This window comes from Bombus huntii, chromosome 17 (genome assembly GCF_024542735.1).
Source record: "Bombus huntii isolate Logan2020A chromosome 17, iyBomHunt1.1, whole genome shotgun sequence".
Taxonomy (NCBI): Eukaryota; Metazoa; Arthropoda; class Insecta; order Hymenoptera; family Apidae; genus Bombus; species Bombus huntii.
Window position 1 is genome coordinate 4,636,879 of NC_066254.1, and position 22,948 is coordinate 4,659,826.

At 40.5% G+C, this 22,948-nt stretch overlaps 1 protein-coding gene and 1 long non-coding RNA gene across 5 annotated transcripts in view; one reads left to right on the top strand and one right to left on the bottom strand.

Moving 5' to 3' along the window:
• Positions 1–21,853, bottom strand: part of LOC126875236 (protein Wnt-11b-2-like) — a 33,506-nt gene extending 11,653 nt beyond the window's left edge. The window contains exons 1-5 of one of the 4 annotated variants that reach the window (XM_050638056.1): positions 21,707–21,853; positions 20,644–20,705; positions 17,777–18,286; positions 17,077–17,460; positions 2,211–2,452 (exon numbers count right to left, since the gene is read on the bottom strand). In XM_050638056.1, coding sequence (XP_050494013.1) covers positions 2,211–2,452; positions 17,077–17,168 — 334 coding nt within the window. In that variant the 5' untranslated portion in view covers positions 17,169–17,460; positions 17,777–18,286; positions 20,644–20,705; positions 21,707–21,853. Of the gene's footprint in view, positions 1–2,210; positions 2,453–4,039; positions 5,704–5,909; positions 6,052–9,340; positions 10,057–17,076; positions 17,461–17,776; positions 18,287–20,643; positions 20,706–21,706 lie in introns of those variants that run through there. The other 3 variants (XM_050638057.1, XM_050638059.1, XM_050638058.1) reach the window with 3 other exon arrangements.
• LOC126875241 (uncharacterized) lies at positions 6,526–8,199 on the top strand. Its single transcript, XR_007693294.1, has 2 exons — positions 6,526–7,155; positions 7,199–8,199. It is a non-coding gene; the product is annotated as an uncharacterized LOC126875241 (long non-coding RNA).
• Positions 21,854–22,948: the final 1,095 nt, after the last annotated feature.

Below are 22,948 nucleotides of genomic sequence, written 5' to 3' on the forward strand. Positions count from 1 at the left end.
TTCGGATTGTCCATTGGCAAATTTGCTTAACAAGCTCGCGTTTAATTCTATTTTCGTTACATAAGAAGCTTTGCCGAGGCTGCTGCTAAGAGCAAAGGTCTTCCGATGAATTGGGTCGAAGGTCGAAGCGACGACGCTGCGATTTTCTAATAAGAAATCTCCGAGGCGGGCAATTAACGTGGCAAGAAGTCGAGTCTCTCGAACGGCCCCGAATAAAATCGGTAATGGCACGGTCCGTGGTGCCTTTAGAGGTCGCCATTCACGGTCTCTCCTCCAGCCGGTTTGAAATAATTGAAGGAAAGCTGATTAGCATAGCGGCAGCGAAAGGGCGGCTTTTCCGCGCTCCTCCGATACGTATCGAGCAACCGTGTGTTTTTCATCGCCACTGCGAACCTCACGGGCCGAAGCTTCTCGGTTTTCTCATTAACGAAGGATCGCTTCTCTTGCCCCGAGGGGAACACTTTTATTTACAATATATAATTATCGTCAAACGGCCAACAGTTAATCCGACATTCGCTGGCAACCGCCGCCAGAAAGGAAGGAAGCAGCAGCTTTGATAATGACCACTAATTGAGCCGCTTCTTCGAGGCCTTCCTATTTAACCTGATACGCTTCGCGGGATATACGATCCTCGTTTTCAGGCTCGTTTGACGTTTCTAGCAATAATTTTTCGTTCTACCAGGGCCCTCAAGACAGCTTTCGCAGAAGAGCACAAAGAATCGAACGTCTTGTTCGAGGGCATCTAATCCTAATTTATTCTCCTCTTCCGTTTAGACACATCGATCGCTCAGTGGAGCCTGAACTTTTCTAATCCGAATTGCAGCGTGCTTAAGAAGTTTCTTAAATTGTACGAGCGTCTTTGCTCGAGGCAAACGATTACTCGAAGGCTGATTAGAAGAAGTGGCTTCTAGCTCTAACTGCGTCAGCTTCGTTGAACGAGAGAGGAATTTTTCTCGAAGCTGCGCAAGTCGAGTAATTGACGCTTTTCTACTCTAGACTTTTTAGTTCGAATTAATTCCCTGAAAAGTTTACCTTTCTTCGTTTCGTCGCTTTTCTAGGAAACTAACACGACAGTATGAAAGGCAAATAGGGATTATAGAATAAGGATCTTTCGCAGGAATGGACGACTTTGCGCGGCTCCACTTTCATATTCGTGTAAGTTCATATCTAGGAAGCGATTTCCAAGAACGATAATACGAATAACTTCCAAGTGAAAGAGAAGGATTTAACGTTGGCGACATGTTCGTGTCAACTCGCGAATGTTGTTCACTTTCTCTGATCAGCCAGTTCATGCATTAACGAAACAAATACATTACGACAGCTCGATGTATCGCCCCGAACCGTATCGAATCGTCGTCGTGATTTACCTACGCCTTTGACAGAATTTAGTATGCTAAATATTACAGTCAATCAGATATATATATATACCCATATACGTAATCGAAGGATTTTCAATTAAATTCCTGGAACCCAATAAGTTACAGGACATGGATATTTCCACGGAGATAAAGAGACACGTTGTTTGCCATATCGTGCCATGTTACGTAACTTTATCTTGTTTGATCTAAAACGTAGAAAAGTTCTATACCTTAAAATTCCATACAGTATTTATTTATCGCATCTAGAAATTTTTCTACGTTTTCTAAGATGAAGTGAAATTTATGAGAAAGTAAACGTTAAGCAAACACGTAAGAGAGTATCGTGCTTCGCGAGCATGTACATCGCGAATTCTGGTTTTTCGCTCGTTATTACGTTCGTGATCTTGAGCGATCTTAGACCACCATAGTCACGATCTTCTTCAAAAGGGCTACACGATCGTCTGTGTTGAGAAGTACACGGTTCCGTTGAAAGAAGACGAAGATAGCCTCCAAAACTCCTTCGATCACCATGACCAATGGCTCGTTCGAAATCGAAAGTTTCTTCTTATCTCAAAAATCGAAGGAGAAGAATTAAGCTTAGCCGACTGTTCAGCCACCTGAGAAATGCATCCTCGACAACACCATCGTCCTCTCTCTTCCAACAATTCGTCCCAATTTTCTCGACGCTCTGTTCCAACCGCGTTTCATATTTCAGCGAGCATCTACGACTCGATATCTCTTTTCGCGTCAATGTCTGACGAAATAGAATCTTAGATGAGCCGGGAGGGCAGCTTCGTGACTGGCCTCCGCGGTGTTAAACAAAAGGTGTCGAACACCCGACATAGAACGTACCGGTAAGCAATTCAGGCGTATAATCCGGCGCACGCTCGATGCTGCTGCAATTCCACCTACGATGTCGAAATGCTTGCTGGCATACCGTCGATGTATCCCTGGCCGCTTGCACCAGGCTGGCCATAACGTCCGGCGTCGCTCTGCACGCCCTTGCCTGCTTCCTCTCCAAAAGGCCGGAGCTTTTCGCGCTGGTGCAGGCCTCCCTCGTCCACGTGTAGCCATCCCCGGTACGACCGAGAGCCCTGCAATTAAACGGCTCATGAGACGTCGATGATACGTTCGAACGAAAAGGGCAGCTCTAAAGTTCTGCTCCCGCTGAAGCAACTGCGAGTAATTTTTCGTCGTCCGAGACAACTTTCCAACAACATTCTGTTCACACGGAAGAAACGTAATCCTGGGAACATTTAGGTATCGTTTTAGCAACGTTTGTTCATTTATGTCCGTCACGTTACCAATCGAGTTAAAACTTTCGAAAAGGGAAGCTCCTTTTTGGATAAATAGAATTTACTTGCTCGTCAAATATTTGCGACAAGGATAGAGAATGCGTATGTCGCTCCAAATTGAACGATAGCAGGCAATACGTCGAAGGAACGCGCCGTCGAAAGCAGAGAAGCCGAGGATAACGTATTGGAGTACTCGTCCAACCCCACCTACGTTTACCAAACGTTTCTCTTCAACCTTGCAATACCCATCCACGCCCGAACGATGGTCACTCTCCGCGTTATAGCCTACTGGCCATCCACACACGCGAAAAGGGCTTCACCCTCCATCGTAAATCCGCCTATGCCCAAACAACTCTTACCCTCGCTACGAGTCGACGTCCTGAATCGAAGGTCGAAGGACGAAGAGGTGACGCGGTCAATTTTTCAAAGCACGAAAAGCGAACGATTAGATGCGACGACTGGTTCCAAACGTCACCTAACAGAATAGCTGGATGATAGCAAAATGTGAACATATTTATTGATTTTATCGCTATTACTTTGTATAATTAGTATATCATTGCGATACGTAATAATACGACGAAATAAAACGACGGGATCATCTTTAATATCCACGTGTATACGCGCATGGCATAAAATAAAGTTTAGCGGAAGCATACGCGTGCTCGGACTACCCCTACGTAGCTCCCGGTCGCGTCCGGTAGCGACAGGCTCTGAGGTGACCGAGCGCGACGTTCGACTGCCCGACTAACGGTTCGCGGCCAATGAAACAGAGCGCGCCGAGTTTAAGGAAAGGAAAGAAAGGCCCCTCGATATCAAAAAAATTCTGCGTCGTTGAGTTTTCCTTGGTTATAGACAGTCATCGATCGCTTCAACCGCGATATTTCTCAAGATTAGACGACTTTACGATGCTGTTGTTGTATCGCGACATAATTTTCCTGTCCTCGATGCTCGTCTTTCCGCGAGCCTCGTAATCTACTTGGCTTCGCTCGTGCCTCGCGTTTATCCTACGACGAGTATCTCCGCGCGGAAGCGGCGTAGGACGCGGCGAGCGAGCGAATCTCGTAAATGGAAACTTGAGGTTGAAATTCACGGAACGGAGGTGGTTCTATCGGACGGTGAGTCGTTCGCGCCACGGTTCGAGCAGAGGGCCGTAAATCAGGGGTGAATTTCGAAAATTATAGGGCGTGAAGCTGAAAGGTGGCTTTAAGCGGCGCGGGTGGATACGTGCGCCGCGGCGCAAACCGTACCGAGGATAATTACGGACACCTGAAAGTCGAAATGGCTCGGGCACGGGATACGTCTAGACGTAACAGCCCTGGGAATGGCCGGCTCGCCAACCCCGTGTCAGCAGCCTACCCTCGAAATTACCCTATCAAAAGGCCGTACCTCTAATTCATTATTCCGTCGCCGATCGCACCGCTGCTGTCGTTTCCAAGATGCCATTCGCGTTATGTGCTCGTCCCCGTTCATGACGCTCATACACCGGGACAATCGTAAATGCTCGCGTTCCCCATTTCTGCGGGGATTTACGTCCTCCTTGGCTTCGATATCAACCAGGCATCCCCTCCTTCTTCGTCTGCCACGCTCGTTTAACGATCAACTCGCTGCACCAAGCCTCGTTTAGATTAAACAAGTTATACGAATTCGAATTAACGTTATACCGCCTCACGAAAGTAGTCGAACGCTTATCGCGGCAAATCGAGTTTATGCCGGTGTTTATGCAGCGTGTGCCGGCTGACGCGACTCGTTATTTCTCCGCTGTTCGCGACGATGTCCACCTTACTACGAATGACGACGGAATATTCCCGAAATACTTTGTTCTTACAGCGAAACCGAAGTTACTTATCTTGTTTGTTCTATTTTTTCCTTTAGAGGGGACTAGGTCGGGGTTCTAGGAGACTTTAGGACAAATTCAACGAAGCATATCACGTGATATTCTTATTAACTCGATACCAGGTTTTCAGTAAGCTTCATTTTAACGCCTGATCGAATTTCATTGCGCAATGGCGTATTCTACTCTTTTGCAGAAGTTTGAGCGAGTTGTCGTTGTCAAAGTGGCTGGATGTACCAATCGTACGTAGAAGATCACGTAATACGCATTGAAGTTGTCCTACAGTCCCCTACAATCTGGTGAAAAATAGTTCCAAGATCTGACAATGTTTTTCGACGTAAGATCTCAAGAAACTGGTTCAGATGGCCAATATTATCGTCGATGTTTAAAGTACTCGACATTGTATCGACGATAACGTTGAGAATCTGAAATATTGGCAACAATATCAGTCATGTAAACGCTTCTTAAGAATATTCCGAAAACGTGTGTAATTCGCTGAAACGTTAAAACGATAATGTCTAGTAAAATTACTCTTAAGAAGGAAAGAAAAAGGAAAGATGCCGTGTTATATTTGTGCGAGGTTATTTATCGCCTTATGCGAGAGTGACACGCACCACGAATGAAAGGGGACTTTTTTGTCAATGGAAAAAGAAGGAAGCGAATTTATTTCACGCGTCAAGCGCTTCGGAACGGAACCGAGGGACGCATTCCTCACGCATGGCTCATTAAATTCACGCACACTGAAATAAGGACGCGCACGAAAGACCAACCGACCATGTTCGTGCGCTGCTCGCCAAATTGTTTGCCTAATTTTTCATCGTCTCCTCGCAAAAAGATAAGTAATTCCAGTGGCCATTGAACTTCCTCCGATTCTGGTTTCAAGCTACCGGTATAATCAGAATTAATCGGAAGTATATATTTAAAAAACTCGAAAAATGCTCTCGAATAATGCATTTTATATCTTCTTCGATTTAAAAAAAATACGATAAATATTTGGTTGCCCCAAAAGATTCTTTCGTTTTACAAGGAAATAATAGACGCGCGACATCTTTTGTTTTAATGCGAACGAAACGTATCCTACGACAGCTGGAGGATGATTAGGTTAAGTTGACTACACGACGACAGCCAACCGGGCTTGTAGAGGTTAGAAAAAGTTTCTAATAAATAATACTGTATCCAAAGACATGTGTAAACCGAGCAATAAACTATCGTATTATATACAAATAATATAATACTATAATAACACTACTAATAATAATACTAATTATTAGTAAGAATGTCATAGATAATATAGCGTATATCATAATTTTGATATGTATAGAGATATTGAAAACTTAATTTGTTTCTCATTGCGGTTTCATATAATTATTTCGTGATACTCGTATTTCATACTTCTTTTATATTATCTCTTTGTTTTGTACGTACCGTTAAAGCCATTCTCTTTCTTGCAAAATTGAAAGACAACTGAGACATAAAAATTAAAGTAGCTGCTCCACATCGGCCTAACCACTTTTCATGCAAAGCTTCAACGTCGTGATACATTTTCTTCGTGTTTTTATTTACGTACATATGTATATAGAAGTGCATCGCGTTTGGCTGCAGGCTTCGAACAAACTAAGAGAAAGATAAGAAAAATTACAGGCATTGGTGCAACCTAACGGAAACAAATTCAAAGGAAGACAGATTCGGCGTTCAACAAACGACACTTGACAGATTTTCCGTACAATTATGTAAATTGCTCGTCTGAAACATGCTGCTTGATAGGCAGCAATTATTTTAATGCGAGTGTGAGGTTTGCTTTCGATTAGTTTCTTTTTTTTCATTACAAAACATGATTGACAGAACTAAAACAAGCAGCCTGCAGTCCTCTCTTCGTTCCATTTAATTATAAATTGTAAATATATATGAAATAATTTTTAATTAAAAAAAAATTTTTTTTTAATAATAAAATAATTCGAAAAAAAATCAAATGCTTATTCAAAGAAACTAACGCATAATCATTGTAAAAATAACATCCAGCCAGATGAAATAAATATTACTTAAACCACTATTTGTCAAATATTTTACTTAAATAACGTTCAAGTTAAAAACTGCTCTAACACTTTGTTAATTTTCTTCTTCTTAAGCATATTCTGGCGTAATAAATCAAACAGCATATTAACAGAACATTCTAGGACATAAAGGATACGTGCAATTGGCTTTCTCAATTTCGATCATGAAACGTGCGTTGATAAATCATTCGCAGTGGTAAATACTACGACAGAAACTGTCCGATATCCAATTTGCAACGACCGCGCTTAGATTTGTTACGAGTTATTATTCACGTGCGGCGTATATCATGTCGGTAACCATTTCAATTAGCCAATGAACGCATTTTCGAGGCACTTTCAACAATCGCGGCGAGGTCTTGTCTCGCGAGACCACCTAGTACGCAACAAGTCCGACTACTTGTAGAAGGTGTCACGAATGAAGAATATATCGTTTGCCATTCATCTTGTTTCTTCGCAATCACTGAGGTTTATATTGATGTATCTACCTCCTTTAAGAGAGCCGTGTTCGGTTTTACGTTACTTCGCAAAACGTACAGCGTCGTTTATAGAATGGCTTAAAAAAGTATTGGAACGCTCTAAGAAACTTTTTATGCGTACGGGAGAGTCGTACAGCGCCAGTTGTTCTCGCTTCTACCGTTAGTTAACTACGCTACAGGTGAAGAGTTAAATGCATACTGGTATAATTTTCGATATTACAAGAGTTCTAAGACGTTTACGCTGGTCTTCCCTACGTAGTCTTCAATTATCCAAATATTACAATTATTCGGCTAACGCTATGCAAATTCCCACGAATATTACCACCCAATCTCAGCATTCTGTTAAACAGCAGCTTAATTTTCTCCAAAACCGACAACGAGCGTGTCCAATTATAATAACCAGTTTACCCGCTAAAACGCGAGACGTAAACGCGACGACGTGAGCGAATTCGTGCGAATAATCCGCGTGGAAGGTATGCTACCGGTTCGCTCGTTTCCTCGGAATCGATCGGCAGCCGCGAGCTTTCTCGCAAAATGCCTCCTAAATTATAGAATCCTAAATTAGCCGGGTGGAAGAAGAAAAAAAGAAAGGAACGTACCCATAAATTGGAGGAGATTTGGCCGGCCTCCTATACGCGATCCATTACGTGGAAGAGTGTATAAGGACAAGCTTATACTCCCGAGGAAGTTCATGGTCGTTCACGGGTGTGTACATTCTTATGAAAATGCGGCGAGCTTCAATAAAACTCCGTGATGTACGTTTCGAAACGACCGAATGGACAAGTACCTCCGATGTCGGATGCAATTTCGAAATTCGTTTTGACTGGTGGAATCGTAAAGTGGCGTTTTTACGGGGCTGATAATAGGTCGGCGCCTACGATTCCCAACCGAGGACCTCTCGTGTGCGGCCACCAGCTCGTTTTCAACCGAAGAGGAAACGAAACTGAAGTAGCCCTCGAGTTCCGTTAATATTACAATTCCGGATGCAGTCATTTTCACTCTTTATAGTTCTTTAATCTACCTCGTTATCTACACTGACTCACGAAAATATTTGGACATTTATCATAGAAAACATTCGCATTGTACGCCTTATATAAAACATTTTGGAAAGAAGATATTAAGAAATGGCCGTTTATGTAACTCCTTGCGAGTGTAAAATTCTTGCACAACGTTTAAGAATATCTCTCAAGCAACACAAAATGTTCAGCACCTATCTGAAATATGAAAGTGAATGTTAATTTGTATAATATAATGGGTAATTGACTTTCATGATTTCTGTGAAATACGCATACTAATACTAAATATCTTTCAATTTATATCCGTTTTAGTACTTGCGTCTTAATGTTTGTGTCAAATCTCATAACAGTGCTAATAAAATTTTAGGATGTATTGTATAATGCACATAATGTATTCATAAAAGGTGTCTGCAAGTATCCAAATACTTTTAAGAGCTTGTGTATAATTGTTATTCTTCTTACATTACTCCTAATTTGGAGAATTTTTTATGATCAAACATTGAAATAGTATTTCAAAGTTGTATACAAACTTAGATGAAGTAAGATTAGGTTTTATCAAAGTACAAAGTACATTTGTTCAAGTTTCACAAAATTATAGTATTTACATAGAAGGAAAAAATAATAATGATGAAAAGAATATTAGGAACTTCTTGGAATCCCTTCTCAGAGTCATAATATGAATTTAATAGAGTTTACAAACACAATATATTCAAATGGGATAACAAAACATGTTAAAGAAGATAACTTGAACATTTTCAAGTAAACATTGTGAAGTATTACACGATAAAGAGATACAAAGTACAAATTTTCAATTTTAAATCTTCATGGTGATTAGATGACATATTTCTGGTTCTTTAGGTTTCAATTATGTTTTCTCAACACGTTATTATATCATAAAAGCCACCAAACTTAAACATCAAGACAGACCTCTAAATTCACAATGAAAATTTTCTAAAAGTTTGTACTTTTGCCAGTCGAATACCATAAATGGATTGTTAAAGAATGTCATTGTCGAATCTAAGAGATCGCCTATCTGCAAATTTGACGGCTTTTATTAAACAACGTATTAATAGAAACGCGATTGAGATCCGAAGAACCAGAAATATATTATCTAGTGATCATGCAAATTTGAAATCTGCAATCTCAATTTTGTTTCTCTTTACCGTGTAATACTTTTGAATTTTTCGAGTTTAAATCGTATATCTGCACTTGCTAATTATCCTGTCACTACCTGCTTCATAAGCTTTTTCCCGCCACGCACAGTTGCCTTCTAACCTAACCTCGCTTTTCTTCCTTATGTTTTTTCTACTTACCTCCTGCTTCCTAGTATAGAATCTATCTTTCCGCCTTTCCGCAATCATATTCGCTGTTTTTTGCATCCACTTCTAGCTTGTATTCCCTTTTTTTACCCTATCTATCTCCTTAATTATTCAACATTTATACTTTACTCTATCCACACACACGACTGTACACACTATACACACGGTACACACTATACCGTTAACATATACAATGTATTAATAAAACCATGATTGAAACCCGATAAAAAATTGTAAATGTGACAAAGCTGAAATTATCTTGTTGTAGTTGAACATGCTAATAATTCGTCTTATTTTACGTATTCAGAGAAATCAAAGTAAAAATACATTTGAAATATCGTAATTCTCCATATTCGGTAGCAATCGATAGTATCGATACTTTCATCGATGAACGTCCGTTACGTTTGAGAATTCTTGTGGGAGGACCCGTGCGAAGATATACATTATAGATTTCTAAATTGGTTTTGACATATAGATCATAAAATACGATGTTTACAAGCTTGATAATAGCCCGGGTTTCCGAGGTTCTTTGAATACTTAAAAACCGATTACCTATAAATTTGTGAGCCCATAACTATTTGATGTCTCAAGGAATTCTGCCGCCATTGGGATCGACCAACGTAAATATTAATATTCTTTTATAAATTAATTAATATAGTTGTCCAAGATAATGTTATTCACTTTTAATTATATAAATACCCATACGTTCTTACTGAAGCCTGTTTTCATAAAATTTACACTTTCGTATATATATGTATATATATATATATACACAAATCTCTTACAATTAAGATGGCTGCTTATTCATGCTGTATAATATTTTTTTACTAAATATATGTATGCAGCAAATATCTTGTAGTTTCTATATACATTTTTAGATCAGCTGCAAATTGTACCAACACATATAACCATAGCAGTCCTGTCCCACTGGGGTGATAATGAAGTTTCAAAATGTTGTATATAACACACACAATATGCACATAAAAGTTTCCTGTGGTGAGTGTTCAAATAATTTCATAAGCTATCATTATACGTAGAAATCTATCTCATCCTCTAAATATCATAGCAAATACATTATCTTGAATATTTTATACATTTTCATTTATAACGTGTATTATATACATTATTGATTACACATTTAAATTAACCATAAATATATAAGTATTGGCAATCTACTTAGTACAATGTATCATTTAACATAATAATAATTGTACGATGATAATCATTCTAAATATTAAGAAACATTAATTTGATAATATTATAAATAATATAAATACTAATAATTATTTAATAATATGTACTTTGATTAGTTCTATTCAATGAATAAGTAAGGTTAGGTCTCTTATAGTATATGTATCAGAATATTGTAAATGTATATAAATAGGGTTCCTACCGCATGAAGGGCATCTAATTACATGATAATACCTCCTACGTTTCGCACAAGAATCGTGCAACGGATGATTTACGAGAAAACGGATCGACGATACGTATATCACACTTACGTGCGAATTTTATAAATAGCAACATTCACGCGATCTTGCACCAGTCCGACGTTAATCAGGATACTGATGCAAATTATTATAAATCGATCGTTAATCCTCGTTCGCAACGAGCCTCCTGTCCAGATCATTTTACAAGTGGCAGAGATTGCGCTGAAAGAACGGCAGAGATGGTTCTATAGCGTAAAAACGATTGCTGATCTTGATCCAAATGATAGATGAACGTCTTCGTTCGAATCGTTGGATGAAGCATCCTCCAGTTGCTTTCGATTTCAAAATTACGACGCGAGGAAAACGAATTCACAAATATTTCGCTTCGACGTGTATCACGCTGTCATAGTATTGCAAATGCTATTCAGCTGTCTTCTTAAGTTTGCTTCTCTGTGAAACTGGTTTCTAGGTGTTTAGAAGCAGTTTCGTGAGAACTGTTAACCTCTTCAGGGACAAATTTATTGAGATCAGGAACAGACGATTATAATTTTATTTTTGCGTAAAAAGAAATATTATTCTTCATATTTCATCGTATATTAATAACACATACTCCAGCAAAGTTATCAGGCAAAAAGGACATTCTATCAAGTATTAATTTCATCAAATTATCTATCTGACAACTATAGAAACTTCTGCAACACCACTGTACAAAATTCTCGCTGTAACCTTACATAAGAGGCTACATCCGATGGAGACCAAGCGTATCAAATTTTCTCCCGAGCTGAATGCTTGACTGTGAAAAGAAAGTCCCTTCGTGAGGGCACAATTAACGGGCGAGGCTCATAAATTTCCTTTCCAAGAAAGGTCGACCCGACGAGAGCACGCATCTTTCATAGGGCTGGACGTGACAGGATCGATGTAGGATTCCGGGCTGTATAGCGACAAAAACAAATCGCGTTGGCGACTTCCGAGATCGCCGTTCGATTGCCCCCGCTAGGCGGTCGGTGTCGATGATTATAAACAAAAGAAAAGGGGGGGGGGCGCCCAGATGATGGGCGGAGGGCTGGCGGAATGACGGAGGGGAGGCCTCGAGGAGAAAGAGGCTTCTTGGAAAGGACGTTTATAAATCACGAATCGCAGGCAACCCCTAATCTTCCACCCTGTTCGAGCCGCGCTGTCTTCCTCTCGTACTTTTCTTCCCCATTCCACTCGTATTTTGGTTTTGCACGCGAAACCACCATCACTCCTCCATTCATCATCCGACGGCGAGCGGCGTTCTCTCTTTCTGTTTCCGCTTTTCCAACCCCTCACAGCGTCCCCCATGGACGCGCCCGATGAAATTCGCCCCGAATCACAGGACAATTAACGTCACGGCGTGCAGCTACGTGAAATAAAGGAGGTTCGAGCGATCCTACGATCACGTCTGTTGCCGCGTGAACGATAATAGGATATCTTCATGGTTCGCGAGCAACGGCTAGTAACACTAGGATTTCACATGTAAGCGTCAGATGCGCCATCTATACGTACATTTGATAAAAGCGACCCAGCCAGATCGTAAAATCGGTCACTTAACGTTTACAATTTTCCGTGACGTTATATTCGCAACCATTAAGTCTGATTCACACTAGCGGCCAAAGGTGCGGTCATAGGTCACGATCAATCAAAATGTAGGATTTGACCGAGGCATTCACACTGAACGATCAGAAGCAATCAAATCTCGTCGCTAGTCGCTCTCGTCTTTATTCGTTCGCTCGCACGAGGAACAAACGAAACTCGCGTTAATCTTTTACGAGGATGCATAAGATGGCGAATGAGATACGTTTGCGGTAGTAATGCGATGAGTGGAAATGATAAATGGCAGTAATTGCGATAGCTCCGTGGCTGTAGAGGTTTTCAGGTCATTCTTCTCTATTTCCATCCACCGTTTCATCTTGTCAGATGTGTCGTAATATTTTTTGCCACTGAGATCATATAGTTCGCTGCAATTTCCTACAAATTCGATTAGACGCTCGTTCTCCGTGCTCCTTTCCGACTGTCGACGGTGATCTTGATCCGGCGCCGTGGTCGACAGATTTTCATTCGACTCGATCGAACCGCCTGCTGCGGATGCTCTCGTTGGATTGCGTGCAAGTGATTTTGACCGGTGCTTGACTTGGCGTAATCTTACCGTACCGTGATCGCTGGTGTGAATCTAGCTTTAATCCTTAACGGTAGAGAGGCTCCGCTATGGGCACATCATACTCGTATGTACCATAGAAAACGAATGACTTTACACATGAAGGGAGCATATGAAGAATTTCTATTTTTATTTCCATTCATCGTCATGTTGTATTCTGTTCGACGGTCGCGCGTGTTTTGTGTTTTGCGCCAACGCAAACCAATAACGTGGCGTCTTAGCTTATACTTTACCATTTTACCTTCGTGCGAAGGGGCATCACGAGGAGACCGGCAGATATAATTTTTGTAAGGCGTTTGAATATTTTTGTAACGCCAAAGCTACACGTTTCTTATTCGCCGTTTAACGTTTTATTAACTCTAAAAGATCGATAAGCGAATGAAATATTCATATCGACTCACGATATAAACCAATTATTAGAAACATTGTAGCATCCGGATATTTTTGCGACAGATTATATTTGAGGAAGATTATCTGCTTGTAAAAAGGAATAAAAATATTATAATCCGTTTCTATTTTTATTCCAGAAGCTGCAATTTTATGACTCGTCATTGTGCGACGTATACAGATGATCTTTTAGTTATGGCTAGATTAATAGATCTAGCTATGACTAGATTAATTGCTTCTGATCAATTCTACATGACGCTGTTGTGAAAAATTGTAAACTTCGATCGCTGGCCGATATTACCACTATCGCTGTCTTCGTACGTTCACTGCTTCCAGCTAAACGCAACGGTTACACGACCAGATGGGATTTTCTATAAGCATCAATTGTATCTGTCTGGATATACAGTTACTCATGAAAATACTCAAACACTTGCCACAGACAATTTTTACGAATATATTATGAGTGTTATATAAATCCTTCTGAAATTTCAATTGCTTCGTAACGAGACACTACTGGCGTGACTACGACGGAGAAGGCAGTTTCGGTATTTGATACGCGATTGCTCGATAAGATGTTGGATTTTAAAACTGCTCAACTTCTTGTACGAAAAACATGAAATACGACATATCCCGTCTTTGTTCCGTGGTCTTCGTACATTTTTATATATTCATATATATTTCATATTTTATATATTCGTACGTATCATATATCTTGAGATATCTCCTTAATTGTTCTTCTATCGTTGGTCTTATGAATAATAATCATAAACAGAGACGTGGGTTCTATTATTCGAAGATTCCCTCGTACCAACAGTTAGGCGTGTCTCATTAATTCGGATACTGGAGGTTCCACAGTACTATAAATACGTCAAATTATAAATGCGTGTATATAACACACTGTATCTGACATATTAGGATAGAAAGAGAATGGAATCTTATAGGAAATGCCATCATAACGATTCGTTCGTTCGCCCGCGGAAGAACCGGCCATGATTCATAAGAAATTGGCCTCTGGAATGAAGAGAACGATCGGAGGGGAAGCATTAGGATTAATTGGTACGAAGAATGGGAATTAAGGCAGGAATCGACGAACGTAGAAGGTTCCGTGAAGCTCCTTCGCAGAAGATTAATCGCACGGAATATTTGACCGAGGCAAGGGAAACGGAGGAAATTAGATGATTGTTGATTATGTTTAATGAATTTTGAACCTTCTTTCTTGCTATCGATCTAGCGTAGCCGAATTTCTATAGCTGCGAGAGAAACGAATGTAAATTGCGCTCAAAGGCAAACGTATCATTAAGACGAAAGCGATTTGTACGATCGTCAAGATGGATTTAACTGTTTCGAGTATTAGTCGGCTGTTGCACGAAATTTCATTACGCTCGTTGATTATGTTTAATGAATTCTAATCCTTCTTTCTTGCTATCGATTTAGCGTAGTCGAATTTCTGTAGTTGGAGGAGAAACGAATGTAAATTGCGCGCAGAGGCAAACCTATCATTAAGACGAAGGTGATTTGTACGATTGCCAAGATGAATTTATAATTGTTTCGAGTATTAGTCGATCGTTGCACGAAACTCCATTATGTTCGTATCACGGTGTTTCTCAAGAGTTCACGATTGAGAAAGAAAAGGTTCACCGGCAAGCCTAAATTCATTTTGTTAAAGAAGGTATAATAAACATTCGCACTCTCGCGAATCGGTCATTCGATGATATCCATATTAACAAAATACACAGGATGTTGATACTTTTACGTGATTTTCTATATGAAATATTTTACGTTATCGCGTTGCAAAATTGATTTCCATCGCGAATCGTCTTCTTATTAATTCCACGTATATCTCGTTGCGTTGTATTCGTTTACCATATATTGCTGCTGTAATCGTAGTAGCGAGATACAGAAAACAATAATGGATTGATCCAGCAGATGTCCAGCAAATCAAAGTCGTCATTATCTCGTTTGGATGTACATTGTACGTACTACATGTTGCGTATGCTTTACATGTTCATCTTTATCATGCCATTGTTCCAAGTATCTCGTTACCATACAAGATCCAATTTTCACCGCGAATAGCAATAAGTTTGAAGAACAGATCCTGTTCATTTCTTTCAAGTAACGAGCTGGCTATCTCCATTCCCCTAAGCTTCTTATCTATTTTCTTTAGCCTGCCTATATGAGACAAGTGATAGAATGACTTACCTTCGTTTGAACGGCCATTTGTCAGTCATATATTATTCTCGTTGCCTGCTACGTATTATTTTCAGTAATATTTCTTAGAACGTTGTTATCGATGGCGTGTCACAGCCCTTCTTTCGTTTCATCTTCAAACAAGAAACCATCGTATTTCTGAAGCTACCAAATCAGAAAATCTCTCGGTTAATCGTATTCCTGCCAATTTCTCTCTAGTCTCTTCGATCGTATACTTTTTCATACTCCAAGTACCTGCTATTACGGATAGCAAAACCGCAGTTGCTATTGAACGTAACGATCGAACATTTCGAAAGAGGCGTTTCAACGTTGGCGTCCCACCGCCAACAGAGACGAATCGGTAACGAGGAGATAAATCGAAACTGACGCAGATTTCACGAAACCTAAGCGTCGTTACACATCGCAACGTGTTTCGCAAACGTGTAAACATTGCTATAAAATATTTTCATAGGGATTTACGAGTCGGCCGGAGTACAAGGGACGCCCTGATAAACCTAAATTCGATGCATCACACGTAAGAGAAGCTCGAACGCGTAATAAATCCTCGTTGAGACTTATTGTTCCTCGGGGCCCCGTGGCGCGGCCAAGAAAACAAGCAAGAAGAAAATCTTTATAATAGAGTAAAATGATCCTCCTTGCTCCGCTCCCATTCTTCTCCGCGCGTACGTACATCTCGGCTGGTAACCTATTTGTTTCTCATTAACGGACCTACATTAATCTTTCGATTCCTCCGGAGGCCCCGTGAACAAACGTGAGAACATCGGGGCTGCTTGTTACCGAACGATTCATGGCAGCTTCGACAGAACCAAGCTTTTAGACCTCCGTTTAAATTACTTCACACAGGTATCCGGTATACAGTATACTCGCAAGCATAACTTATCTCGTAACTGATTAACGACTATAATAAGCTTCCCATAAAAATTGGAAGCTTTCGTTTCGTCGATGAAGTTTAATTACCAAATTGTAGCTTTTGGATGAAACGCGGTTCAGATCGTAGCTTTTTTACGTTATTAAATATATTGGATTTATATTCGTTGTAATTAATGTCACGTAATTTTTTACGCTACTGTACCAACTATAGTTTAGATAGATAGATTCTTCGATTAGGAGATATTTTAGATTTCTTCGACTATTATTTAGATCTTCCGGCGTAAATTATTGCGCGCAAAGGTTCAATGGTCAAACAGATTTTTCATTTTATATTCCAAGAGCGATATCTTAAAGAAGTTTAACCAATATCACGCATCCTTTTTAAATATCGTTTCTGGAATACAAAGCGAGAAATCTATTTGGAGATTTCTAGATATAGCAAAAGTTTCTCGATTATAGCCTAGACGATAGTCTCTTACATTAAAGTTCCTTCTTTCGTCTAAATTATTCTAGAGAAAAGCTGTAATATTTTCTTCACATCCGTGTTGGATAAAGTTTGAACATCGAATGGACGTATGTCGTTCCGCCAGAGAATTTTGCGCGTGCTTAAGATAAAATCTAGACGTAAGAAGCGATTAAGAAATTGTATTGTTACTTACAACCACTTGATGCACCTGCCATCGTGAATCAGCAACAGGAACAAGAGCAGCCAAGCTTTAGCACCGCTTCTCTTCGTTGCCGTCATCTTCATGCACTTTACATTCTAAAAGACTGGCATTCGTTCCGCTGCTTCGCGCATTAGAACTGTTCTATCAATTGTCCAATGTTCGACGACTGTCCTGGCACGCGCGCTCTTTCAGGGACCACTGTGTTTCTCTCGATGATCGGTGGATATCGTAACGTAGAACCGCGGTACCTTTGGCGTATCCATCTTCGACGAAGCCAATGAAAAAATACTCCAAGATCTCGGATCAATGCAATCGGCGTAACCGAACTTCGCTTCCGATTATTCCGCTCTCGATGTAACTCTGTTAAACGCTACTCTAAATTGAAAAAAATGTTAAAGAGAAAGAACAATGAGAACTGGTTCGAAGATACAGCCAGAGATACCGGGGGGAAAAGGGCAGCGCGTCCGAAGGAAGATATAAATTCCAAGTCGGGAAACACTGTACTTAATTGCAGTTGTCGATGGGACGATAAAGCAGTCGCTTAGAAATCACACACGCGAGGCCCTGATTTATCACGGCTGATCACCGCGTGCGGTGCAATTATCGTCGAGCCTTTTTCTCTGTTTTTCTTTTTTTTTTCTTTTATTTTTTTCCTTCTCGAAGCGAGCTTTCCCACCGGCGAACAACGTACCGTGAGCACACTTGGCGAAGCTAAGCGGGAAGCGAAGGAGGCCGAGTGTAGCAAAACAACAACCGGCACGTCCACTGTCACTCGACGATTGATCGGAGGATGATCAATGGAGGCAGCGGAGCAGACGTCAACGCGCGGTATCCTGAATGATCTGCGACCGATACGGTCCCCTATCGGGTGAGTTCCTTCGCGCCGTCCCGTGCTGCAGGGAGTCTGCGTGGTTACAGGTGTCCGTCGAGCCGTCCCGCAGGATTTGCCGGTCGCCGTGGAGGTGGAATCCTCCTACTCTACTCTATTTCCTCCTACTTCACCTACTCGGTTTTCGTTGGACGAGGAACCGGCCACAGGGATGGCGATCACGGTGCGAACGCGGCCACGCGAACAAGGGAGGAGGCGAGAAACTGGTCAAAGATCGCGTCCACTTGGTCCGAGAGGATCCGTTGGACAAAAATCGGGAAAGTCGTTCTTCCATGTCCGATCCGATGATACGTCGTGACCGTGTCCGGATATCTAAAACGACACAACGTTCGTCGACGTAAGATTCTCAGGAATATCACCGACTCGTTCGTTCGACTCTCGTTTTTGCTGGAACGAACAACGAGCTTCTGGAATGGAACGTCTATGGTCCGAGGATTCGATACGAGTTCCTCCTGCTGTTTGTAAATGCGCGCTATCCGAAAGTCTCTTTTCTCGAAGAAATCGATTCTAAGGGATTCTCTTACTTAAACTAGTTGGATATCGTTTACGTAAACAGGTGTAATACGTGAAATTGCGGAACAATTTATATCTATTAATAAGAAGCTAATCGCGTTTCGCTGAACCACCAATCCAAACTAATCTAGAAGCGGTCGCGAAAAGAGCAAGTTATTCTCACCACACTCGGAACCGGACAACTGTCGTTTAATATTCCTATTTGTTGTAAAAAGATCATTATTTGCCTGTACTCTTTTGCTCTTTCTACTCTTCTGATCTTCGATAGTTGGAGGACATTCCTGCGTCACACGCTTGATAGTTATTTTTACACTACGACTACTGCAGACAGATTTATCAATTTTTGTAATTATATTCTATCTCGTAATTATGCTTATGCAATGTACATAATTGCTAAGTCAATTTGGCGCGCCCTATTCTCGATTTCGTAAGGATGGTTTAACCTACTATTAAAATATCGTGACGCGCGATTTTACACTTTCAAATTCCCTATAAACGCACCAAAATCCGCAATCTAACGATGCAGGCGTCCAACGATGCTTATATCCCAATACCATTTTAAGGCTAGAACAATTGGCCTTTAACATGCAGCTAAATGTTTTACGTATATATATAAATTGATATTAATTCATACCTGATGATAATAGAGGCAAAGAAATTACCATTAGTGGAGGATCCTTACTATTTTGGGACAGTCGCATAATTGTCATTTCTGCACTGCCCTAGATTCGTTCTTTGTACGTGAACAACTTTATGATTCACCGTATATCTATTTGTTTCCATCCTGCCACTTTAATTCTGATCATCTGCGTATGACATATTTAGGCAAACATCGCAGGTCAGTAGATCTAGTGTCAAGAAACGATTGTATTCTTCGAGGCATTTTATGCATGTACACTGTACACTACCGCTCAAAAGTTTCCAGTCGCTTCTATTTTCTCGCTGCGGATTTTCACGCAAATTTACATTTCTATGGACGCGCTAAAGAAATAGAATTTGAATAGAAATTTGTTTGTCACATCGAAGATTATATAACGAATGCTCTGCTTTCAATATTTTTAATATTTCTGCATATAAATGCACATAAATGCCTACCAATCCGCAGTCCATTTACTTTCTTTTCGGTCCTACTACTTTTCAGTCCTTGCTGGCTGATAAACAAGTATATTTATGCTCTTTTTCATTAGCCTTGTATCGTGACCATTCGCGCTTACCATTTACGGCTAATCATTTCCTTCTGTTCCCTGTTCCTGTTTATCGTAATTTTATCGCACGTGGATATTAAAACAAAATGTCAGATATCCCTACGTTAGAAGAACAAGAAGAGAAGTAGGAACAAATATTAATCAAGAACGTAAAAATGAATTACAAACGCAAGCTTCATTCTTATTCTTATACCGTGTATTCTTTTTATTTATTACATATGACACAGGCTCGTGAAAATGTTCAGACACGCGTAGACACCTTTTGCGAATATATTATGCGTGTTACGCGAAGCATATATTTAAGATGTTTCGTTAATCGCCGTGACAGGACTATTGTAACTTCCTTTTACCTGTCGTTTATCGTTGCATCCACTGACAGAGTATCAACGATTACAATTGCACGTGTTCGTTGGTATACCAATATTTGAACAGCATTTACCTGCTTAATTTTCTACGGCTAATTTAATTAGTGTTAATTGGTAAACGATCAGTTAGCTACCAGTTAGCGAGAGAATTAGGACAAAAATAATGCAAATATATTTCACATTGCGTTCTATTGCAGATCAGGTATTTTTAATCCTTCAAATCTGGTGCACCACTAACGTAGATGTTCGATAGCGTTATTTTTCGATACACCGTCCCATGCATTTTTTAACTCTCTAAGAAAACGTATCAAGGTACCTGGGAAATGAAACAGCGATCAGTTTAAAAAATACCTTAACTTTAATCTCGTGAAACTCATCCTACGAACGATTTGCGCGACTTTGTATGATTTTACCTCTACGCTGTGTCTTGTCTTTCGTACACCCCGTACGATGGGATTAACGTCGAAATATCTTTTAAACCAGACAATATTTTCGCATACAAGTGCCCTGATAGATTTTTGTAGAGAAAAAAAAAGCTGCGTAGGATAGCGTATAAAAAAGAAGTATGGTTTCGAGCAAAGATTACCTTGAGATCTCGAAAACGCCTGCACCTAGACAAATCCGGTGGTCGCAGTAAGACGTCTCCTCCTTGAAACAGAGCAAATTGCGTTTGAAACACTTTCTCCGACAACGTATACTTTAGCCGACATACTTGCGTGGATCGATTAAAAGCGGACACCCTGTGTGCACTTAATTCACATTTTTTCTACGTTGTCGTAAAGATGGAAATTAATTTTAAAGTCAACACTTTGGAAAATATTTTTGCTACATGTTCACCTACGCCATCGACGATAAAACCACGTCTTATAACAGTAAAATTTTCATAAAGCGAGTAGCGCTACTCTTTACTGCGCTGTTCAAGTGGAGCAGATGCAGAAGAAGACGAAAGTGTCCGGAATTTAGGACAAGTAGTAACTCTCTAATTAAGTATTCTAATATGACTTCCTCGCTCATATTTAAAGTTCCATCAAAACGCTTACTTCACTCTCGACGTAATGATACGTGAAACACACAGGGTGTCTCGTTGTTATCGACCCACCGAAATACCTCCCAAGCGATAGATTAACGGAAAAAGCGTTTCCCTCCCTATTGGACTGTGCCAAATGTTTATTTCCTTTTACAAGGAAATAACAGACGCGCAACGTTTCTTATTTTCTATTACTTTATCGAATTACGTGCGATCCATTTTGTAGTAATAGAACAAATTAAACATCGTGTAAAATAAAACGATCGATAAGATAACGTAAAAGAAAAATGCGGCGCGTCTATTATTTTTTTAGATAGCGAAAGAAACTTTTCCGACTAGCAGCTGATACAGTTTCCTAGCGACGAATAAAATGAAACGCGCAACTTCTCGTTTCGTGGAACGCGATCCTACGATACGAAGTTCGTTTTCTGCGATAAGAGATAGAGCGAAGAAACGCCGTGTTTCCCATTTGCAACATGTGTGCTCTTTACGCGAAGAATGCGGTAAGCCAGGAATCGTAGCAGGCCTGTGTCACAAAGTATCGAACCAATTACGCGTACGATTTGCCAATTAGTTTGGAGGAGAAAGTGGGATCGTATATTTGCCGAGAAGCCCAATTTACCATTGGAAATATCGCACAGAAAGTATCTGGAAAGGTCTAAAGAGCCGGTTCATTCTCCAACAATCATCCGGTTTCTATTTTATCTGAAATTAGCCTCACGCTCTATCGTCCTTCTCGCATCTTCGTTAAACGCGGCGGACTTTTTTCTAATATCTGCTCGTCCGTTTTCGACGATGGGTATATTTCGGTTGGTTTATAATAGAGAGAGTCATAATGGATCAGTCGATTCTCCGAATACGAACGTCTCTGTATTGTCAACGTAAATACGCAACACGCTCCGCGGACACGCTCGGTCGACACACATCGTACACGCTGAAAAATAATTCTCTCGCTGAATGTGACATCTGCGACTGTCGATTAGCCACGTAATCGCACAGTACCCCGTATACTGAGTGTACGTGTAAATATAAGGAAGATTTTCCCATGAAACTGGAAGTTTATCAACCAGTTAGCTGTCGCGACCTCTTCGAAAAGCGTGTACCTACGATAGAATGCGTGGCAAAAGGTAAGCGACGACGAGTATACTCGTCGAACACAGAGTACGCGTGACTGTATAGCATAGAATTAGGCGATACACTTCGATCGTTTCGCGGCTAAGAGTCGCTCGAGCATCGATAATGGCGTATAATAAATCGTCACAAGAGCGTTAATGGTAACTAACAAATGAGGCAATCAATGGTAATGACTGTTCAATTTGTTGATTACTCGAAGTGATTAATTAGGCATGCATACGTATACGAAACTTCATTATGAAATCGTACGATTCGATATCCTTTTTTGCTCGGAAGTATATAGCCATATACAGGGTGGGTCGGTAGGAACTAATATCCGAAATAAGTCGTTGCTTATTAGTTAGTTTTATCGAGAAAGGCACTCTCATCGAACGGATGCGATTTTATTCTCCGATATTTTACACTCTCTGAGATATCAAGCTGAAACTTGAGCTTTTTTCAACGACACCGTACATTTTCTATATATCAATCGGCTCAGCTGGACATTTTTCACGGTACTCGATAAATATTCAAACTCGATTTTCTCGAAAACCAAGCCGAAAACTCGAAAATGTTACTCCACGTTATTTCCTTATTGTTCCAGGAGGAATCACCTCGTGGCCGCTTTTACCTGCTATTCGGCCGGTCCCTGTACTACGGTTCGAACGGAGAATTTTGGCGCATCACGCGCCAAGCGCCTCTTCCTAGACGCGTCGAAGCTGGCAGCGCGCTTGCACGATCATCGCGAAGC